The sequence below is a fragment of the Protomyctophum parallelum genome (genome assembly GCF_964188405.1).
Source record: "Protomyctophum parallelum genome assembly, chromosome: 12".
Lineage (NCBI taxonomy): Eukaryota > Metazoa > Chordata > Actinopteri > Myctophiformes > Myctophidae > Protomyctophum > Protomyctophum parallelum.
In genome coordinates, this window is record NC_139712.1 from 17,830,893 (window position 1) to 17,839,515 (window position 8,623).

At 46.9% G+C, this 8,623-nt stretch overlaps 1 protein-coding gene across 1 annotated transcript; it reads right to left on the bottom strand.

The window, feature by feature from the left end:
- Positions 1 to 1,882: 1,882 nt before the first annotated feature.
- On the bottom strand, positions 1,883 to 7,358 carry skida1 (SKI/DACH domain containing 1). The gene is made up of 2 exons (XM_083778822.1): positions 3,492 to 7,358; positions 1,883 to 3,452 (listed from the first exon to the last, which is right to left on the bottom strand). The coding sequence occupies exon 1, from the start codon at positions 7,101 to 7,103 to the stop codon at positions 4,692 to 4,694; it is 2,412 nt and encodes an 803-aa protein (XP_083634948.1). The 5' UTR covers positions 7,104 to 7,358; the 3' UTR covers positions 1,883 to 3,452; positions 3,492 to 4,691.
- Positions 7,359 to 8,623: the final 1,265 nt, after the last annotated feature.

The following is an 8,623-nucleotide window of genomic DNA, read 5'->3' on the forward strand; positions in this document are numbered from 1 at the left end:
TTCCAAACACACATATCATAAATGTTTGCTTTGTATGCTGAATCTGATGCATGCAGACCCATGTAACTATTATAGCCTGCCAAGGTCTATGTTGTTGGCCATGTTGTTTCACCGTCCTCTCTATCCCGAAAGAGTTATAACCTCGAAAGCTGAAGTTAGACTAGTCCATATATCAGCACTATATAAACTATATAGCCGACACCTGTTTTGTGCGTGCACGCGTTGTGCGTGCGTTGCGTACGTGCGCTCACGTGCGGTTTGCCTGCCTTTGCTCAACCAACTCGTGTCCTCCTAAAAGCCCAGTATAGTGTACGTGCTGCATGGGATTCATTCTCTATATACGTTGAGAATTTTAACCCATAGGCAATTGGACGTAAATAGGCCATGCATGGAAAGTGTGAATTCCTCTATGATATTTAGTGTTAGTGCAGCTTTTTGCGGGCCATATAAAGTTTGGTAAAAAAAAAAAGGACCTGCTTATATGCTGTTCTTCTATGTGTTATGTCGGCCAACATTATTGTGGGTTGCGGTTCATTCCCTCTCTCAATGTAATCACTAGTACAGAATGTGACCAGAAACGTTCTAGCCTCATGGGAAATTGCATGCAATTCACTGACTATTCCAATGTAGACTAATGGCAAACCAAGGGTGTGTTTTTCCGCATTTTAGTCTCCAGTAGTCAAGTCTGCATGTTTTTCTAACCTTTTTGTGTTCATATAGTGCCCAGATATATATAGGGCATTAAAACGCTTTCTTGTGTGTTAGGCTGCTCCTCGTCTGTTTTACATTGGAAGACCCCCCTTTTATTCTGTGTGGCACCAAAATAATGTGCACATTTAAAACAACACATCAACACACACATAAGCATGTGACAAAGGGAAAGCATTCATCTGCATTACAATTATACATCCTATAGGACCACATCTTGCTATGCAAGTCCAAAGTTTATGTTATTATATGGAAACATATTTAAAATAGTGTAAATAATCTGTACAAGCTCACAACAACGTGTGTGCTTGTAGATCTGCTATTTTCATTATACATATGACACTCTTAATTGAGATGAAGTTAGGGCATGTATAGCATAATTAATTGTGTTAATGATATATAGGCCTACATACATACACATATGTATATATACATACATATATAGGCCACACACACACACACACACACACACACACACACACACACACACACACACACACACACACACACACACACACACACACACACACACACACACACACACACACACACACACACACACAGGCCATACCATACACTTGTAAACAGAAATAATTAAAATATCCTTGCTACAACACATGTATAAGCTTCATCCTCCCACATTGCCAAATGATACATGCCCGTCAAAGGAATGAAAACGCAGTCTTAATATTCACACTCAGTCGCGTTTAATGAATGCTTCATATATTCAACAACAAAAGAGAAGGAAGGGGAAAGTGCTTCAGAAATCCACCATTCAAGTTTCCTTTTCGAGTGCATTTTGTCCTGTTATTCACAACAAAGTCAATATTAAAAAAAAATTGAAAGAAAAAAATCACAAAAATAAATATTCTGTTTCATATAAACAACCAGTGACTTCAAATTTCTCGTCAAAACCTGACCTCAAGTATTGAATAAAAAAAGCTAAGTAAAAGAGATTGAATGGATTATAGGCTATTGAGGAGATGGGGGGTGGTGGGGGGGGGGGGGGGGGTCGGCCTTTAGTTACTACGATGCAATTGTTTACGTTGAGGGCGTCACTGTCACTGTGTCACACGTCTATTTGTCTTAACGGAGGGTCCCTCCCAACACGCCATTACCACATGCACAACCCTCAGCGATGAATTGCAAATTGCTTGCCTGAGAATAGTGTGTGTGTGTGTGTGTGTGTGTGTGTGTGTGTGTGTGTGTGTGTGTGTGTGTGTGTGTGTGTGTGTGTGTGTGTGTGTGCGCGCGCGCGCGTGTGTGAGTGGCGTGCCCTCGCTGACGAAAGCGCAGCTTTTTGGGGCGACCACTCTTCGTCCTGTGCCGTAGATATGCTTTTGACACGCGGATTAAACGCTGAAAGACCCCCCCCCCTAGACACACAACCACGAACAACCCTCCATTTTACAAAATCGAGAGATTGTTAACGATCAAGCCATTCTTGTGTCTTTCTTTAGGTTGGAGGCGTTGGTAAAACGCAGGTGAAGCTTGCACCTCCTCACCGGGAGCTTTTAGGCATGCAGCAAAGTGCTTTTTTCCCTTTTCTTTCTTTTTTTACACTTAAAAGTACAACACTCAGTCAGTCAGTGTATTGCTGAGTGAGACCTTGTATATGTATGGGCCCTTTAATCACACCGCTAAACATCTACCACATGTGTAGGCTATACTCACACTGATCTATAGGCGCAGGGCGAAAGAGAGATTTGTACATTTCTTTACATTCACCCGTCAAATGGTCAAATGATGGCTGCAGCGCTCCGAATGAATGACATCATATATGCACTGCGAAAAACCCTGTTAATTTTACTCTCTGGGTGTACAAAACAAACGTAACCAAATGGGTCACCATATGGATATAGATTAACACTGAGGATTTGACTATAAGGAGCTGTGGCACACATGGACGCATGGATGCATGCGTCCTCCATAAAAGGGGAACCCCCTATCTACGGACGTATAACTGCAGTCGTATTCAATATTCGTATTTTTTCCCCTATTATTATTGTTATTATTTTTTGGTGGGGTCTGTTTTTCAAGGCAAGCTGTTGAATTTGGGGGTGAAATTAAAACTATACATTCACTGAGCGGCCATATAAACACGTGGACATGTTTTGACATAATTAATAGGCTGTGGAAAAAAAACATTTTGACCTGTCAAAAATGACATTTGCTGACCTGATTCTGGGCTTGTTTTGTTTTTCTATAGGTGAACAGACCATTGTTAACTATATATGCGTTATATGGAATTGTTCGTTTTGGATATAGGCCTTGTTGTGTGTTCCTGAGCCTATGGACAAGTCCTGACCAAATCCCCCAATCAGCTTTGGTGGTTAGGAGTGAAATTGAAATAAAATTAACTAGCCAAACTGTTCGGAGCATTGTCTCATTCATAAGTAACAAGTAGGTCAAACAATGAATAGGCTACAAAATGCAATCAACGCTTGAGCCTTTTGTCCATATCAACATTAGCCACATTTCTTTCTTTAGCATTTTCCAGACATCACTTTATGGTCTATATAGTCCAAAATCCTAAAGCTGAAACCAGACCCCCAATAGTATCAAAGTGCAATGCAAGCCTTACATCATTTTGTGCTTTCTCGCATTGTTTCTCTGCAGCCACTAAGCTACATGTAGCTTACACGTTGCAATGTGTTGCAGGATGTTGTTTTGGTATATTTTCCACGGGGGCTGTCCTGCAGGCTATAGCCTGCCCTACAACATGCATTGCTGGCATTGTCATTCTCCATGTTATATATAGCCCTTAATTCGGAACAATTCACATCATAGAACGACAACACACAGACTCACGTGGCAAATCAATGTGATATGCTCTCAAATTCTGTGAGCTAATGGATTTGTGTGGGGTAGGGGGGCCCTAAGCACTTAAACCCTGCCTAACATGAGAACTAACGGTGTGATATGAAGGCCTGAGCCCCCCACGCGTTTGATTGTCTGTACATAAGGCCTGTGTTGTGTCTGGGCCTGTTATGGCGCTGGTTCTGTGTGTGTGTGTGCGTGTGTGGCGCGCGCGCGCCTGTGCACGGTCCAAAATGCAAACCTGCAGGAAATACTCTGGAGATATCAAAACAATACTGAAAACCAGATCACAAGCACCCAAAAAAAAGAGAGAGAAAAACCCACAAGCACCCGGATCCAATCTAGCGAAGGCTTAGCTGTGAACACGCACAGACAGACATTGATGAGCCTATGTTTTTGCTTAGAATTATGTAGAATTGGACGATTCGACATGGAGCTGTGTGGCAAGCACATACCATATCCTACCATTCCACGTTAGTCATCACACAATACAGGGAAATGGGCCTTAATGAAATAGACGCAGTGGCACAAATGGGGAAACCCTTTTTCCTTTTCTTTTTTGACTATAGAACCAAACTTTCCCTCACTACAAGCCAACACCAACAAATTGGCCTAAATATCACATGGAATGCAGTGATTTTTACGAGGTGAGGGGTCCCCCCCTCTCCTCTCTCAAACACACACAAAGCACAACCCTGGCTGAAAACCCTGGCTGCTTATACAATCCAACAGGTCGAGCATAAAGGCGAAGGAGAAATAATTCCAGAAGAAACAGTCAAGTAAACACACTTTGCAAACCCATGTAGCCTATTGCTTAGGATTTAGTATAGCTTATTTAAAGGTCTGTTTTCAGCATAAATCCACCAGTCTCACGGTCCTATTGGGGTTTTGAGGCTCAAAAAGAAATATGCGCGTCACGGAGCATATCCACGCGTAGCCTACACTTTAAAAAACAGCAACAACAACGCCGGGGAATGTAAATAATCCATAGATTTGAAACAGTGAGACAATTAAAAGCAACAATGGTTCAGGCCATCTGTGTGCTTGCCTCAGTCCCATTAAGACCGGCAGAATATAGATTTTTCTTTCGCCCCCATCGGGTTTCGATATAGAAAGCGATGGCGGCGTGTTTCTTTCTCTTTTTTTTCTCTTCCAGAAAAGCCTCAGCATTTCCTGGTCCTCTGTGCGTGTGGGGGAGGGAGAGGCAGAGGCTGGCCGCCTGGCTGCCATTGCCACACGGGGTGGGAGAGAGGGGGCGGCCGGGGGTCCCTCAGCGAGTTCAGGGAGTAAGCGGGACACAAATCCCCGTCTCTGCCGACAACAAGTGACGGCGGAGACGGGAAATTTGCCATGAAGCTGAAAGCCTTCTTCGCCGGCGACGCTACACTGCCGACCGCGCGTTTGCGTTTACTAGTCCCGGATAAATCCTCCGTGGATCCCTCGGAACGAGAAAGGGAGCCCTTTATATCGACCAGCTTGGACGCGGTGTGTTTTGTTTGCGCCCTCGGAATTCCGTTTTTCTTCCCGAGCACCAGAGTCCTGTAGTTTTTCCTGACCCTCGCGCCGTTTTTGTAGTCTCCCTGCTCCGTCCAAGGAGCGTCTTGAGTGGTCTTGCATTCCTGAGAGGGAGAGGGGGCCCCGGGGGGCCTGCATGGGACCGCAGCGCTATCCTCAATGGCTTTAGTTGTGTTGTTGTTGAAGGCTTGTTTGATGTCACCGCCGGGGTATGGGCCATTGTTTTTCTCCGTGGCTGCTTTGCATTGGAATACAGAGGTTTGATACGAATATTCGTACTCGTCGTAGCTCGAGTCCTCCACTTTAATTTTCACATTTTGAAAGTTAATGGGGGGTGTTTTGCCTGTCCTGTCATATCCTGTCGTGGTCACGGGGGGCTCCTCGGCTTCAGTCTTTACGGTTTTGAGCGGGGAGGGTATTTTTAGGTTGTTGTTGTTGATGGTGGTGGTTTTCACGTCGCTTTTTAGATTTGCGGCCAGCTCGAGCTGGTTGTCGGTAAGCCTACTTTTGGAGGGCTTGGTGTCTTTGTCATGGGCACAGTGTGAGCTCAGTGCAGATGGACATTTGTTTGGATGCCCCGGCGTCCTGCGCGGAGGAGGATATGCTCTCTTTGGATCACTGTGCCCTTCTGAAAAATAGCCCCCCGAATTCCACTCAGAGAAAAAGCTGTCGCGAACATCGATCAAACTGAAATTTGGGGGCTGCAATGGCCCCATTTCCTTTCTAATGTTGCTACTAAAGTCACATTTTGGACCATTTTCATGCATACTCATGGGGTCCAGTCCCATAGTGGCCTGTGTCATGTGCTGCTGCTGCTGGTGGCTGTAGTGAAAAGTAGGTTGTAGTACCAGAGACGCTTTAGTGTTGACACTTTTGGTGAGGTTGGTGGCAACCCGGGCTCGTCTGAACCGAATGCTCTGAACCGAGACGCGGCTAGACACCGAGCTGGAGTCCGAGTGCGACGAGCTCTCCTCCTCCGAGCTGACCTCGGAGCTAGATGGACTGTCATCTTCGTCTTCCTCCTCGTCGGAGCTCCCAGAGTTGCTGCTCGTGGAGAAACTGGAACCGAAATCCGAATCGTTGTTAGCCCGGTCGGAGTAAGTGCTGGACTCCGTGTCACTGCTGTAGCTCTCGAGGAAAGTGGACCGGTGGTGGTGGTGATTGGGCCTGGGATCGTGCAGGTAAAAATCATGAGACAAGTGAAAGGTGCCCAAAGTCCCGTTGCCGGATGACTTGGCCTTGCTGCAGCATTTGGGGTGCACGACCAGCACCGGGGGGTGGTGTGAACTGTGTCTGCTGCTGCGGCCGCCGCCCCCCCCGTCGCGCCTCCTCTTCCTCCTGTGAAGTAGGTCGCTGGATGCGCTGATGGACTGCTGCGCCGCTATGGCGGAGTGCAGCACGGGCTGCCGGTGGTGTGTCACCGCGCTCCGGAAAAACGAATGTCTCTGGCCGAACGTCAGCCGGTTCCCCGGTGTCTGAGGCGTTTCATAGTTTTTAAAGGGTTTGCATTTGGACTTGGGCGCTGAATTGTTGTCCCGGCCGCGGGATTTGTTGTAAAATTGAGGTAGTTTGGAGTCGGGCGGCGGGACCGCTCTCAGCCTCGCGGGTTTGTTTTGGAGTGACAGGCTCTCTGGACCGCTGTGCAAACTGAGCCAAAGTTTCTCCTGCCGCCACAGCCCGGCGTGTGCGTCCGCGCGGGTCCCCTGGCGTGCGTCCTGTCCCGGGGGAGCCGGTTTCACCTTTCTTTTGTTGGATTTCAACACGCGCTCCGTCTTGCAGGAGAAATACAGAGCCTCGACGTCCTCGCGTGATATGAGAGTGCACTTGGCGGCGTGGAAAGCGATAGAATTTATTGCTTTGAGCTTTCTCAGCTCCTCCAGATCACAGTGGTGTTTCGTCACGTTCAGGTGGTCCATGCGCTTGTGCACGGTGGTCCGAGGAATGTTCTTCAGGAGGTCGGTGAAGACCTGAGACAAGGCAAACATTTGCTTGCCTTTGATGAGCAGGTACCCCAGTTTCACTCCCTGCATTTCCTCAAAACCACACTCCAGGTCCCCCATGTTTAGTTGATCTGGAGTGTATTATTACTGTCCTCTGCCAAACGAGAAGGGAATCGCCTGTAAATTGCACGGGGATGTAACTCAAGGCATCCTGGTGATGATGCGTCCACACTGCTGCGTCATCAGATTGCAAACTTTGACATAATAAGAGTTTAAATGGAGCCGGCGGCGGCGTCTAATGCATTGGATGAGCCGACGGCATCCAGTCCCTGTCGGCCCCGGTCTGGCATGGTGGAGGAATGCGACGGATGTGTCCACCAAAGCCGGATCTCTGCTCTCTCTACCTGCCTGCCTCTGCCGGCTCCACTCCCCTCTGGTCGAGAGCAGTACGAGCCGAGGGGTAGGTGTACGCCACTGCCACAGCGAGAGAGGAGGGGGGGAGAGGGAGAGAGAGAGAGAGAGAGAGAGAGAGAGAGAGAGAGAGAGAGAGAGAGAGAGAGAGAGAGCAACTAACAGTGCGGAGGGGGGAGAGACAGAGAGAGAATAAGAGCTAAAAATGCAGCTGGTATTCGTGCTGCTGGTTAAGCCACAAATAAAATGACATGGGGAGGTGCGCGAGCCCAGAGACACCTTCATCAATTAATGTTCCCGTAGTCGACGCTGATTGGACGGCGTTGACAGGTGATTCAATAAAAAATGGATATTCAAACGACCCCCCCCCCCTTCCACTCCCCCGTTTGCACCCCTCTCCCATATAGTTCAACATTCTATATCCGCAACTGCACCGCTGCTTCAAAGAAGAGCCTATGCAAAGTACATAATGTGATTATTGTGATAGCAAAGATTCACGTTTTTAAAGTGAGGAGTCGAACCCAATGTGTCCATATCGAAATACACAATAGACCTATACACACACCAATTCCCAATCCAAGTAATTAAGCAAAATGTGTTTAACATAAGCCTATACGCACATCAACTATAGCCTGCTATAGCGCATGCAGATCATTTTAATTGACAAGATTTTCCAATTGAACTACCAGTTGCTCAGCCTCTGTTGCTGTGGCCGAGTCACAAACTCACAATTAATTTTCTTTTGTTTGCTAAAATACCCCTTTCCCTCCCTCTAAAGATTGCTATATATAATATGCCTGACCTATATTTTACGCCCATGGTATTTGTTGCGTATTTCACAGACCTCATTTTACAACTATATATTTCCGAGGAACAAAGTGTTTTATTTTTTTTTCATTTCCCCCAGGAACTTTCGAACATATATATGTGTGTGTGTGTGTGTGTGTGTGTGTGTGTGTGTGTGTGTGTGTGTGTGTGTGTGTGTGTGTGTGTGTGTGTGTGTGTGTGTGTGTGTGTGTGTGTGTGTGTGTGTGTGTGTGTGTGTGTGTGTGCGCGCGCGCGCGCGTGCGTGCCGTGCGTGTGCAGCAGCGATATTGTATATCGGCTTATATATAGGCCCAATACACATGCACTGACACACGTATTTATTAGTTATCATATGATACATGGCGTAAAACGCCGCGGCTATACAGCACACACAGCACCGTGGCCGGTTTTCACGACGGTAT

Coding starts and splice junctions, on each gene's coding strand:
- skida1 (XM_083778822.1), bottom strand. CDS start 7,103: ATGGGGGACCTGGAGTGTGGTTTTGAGGAAATGCAGGGAGTGAAACTG.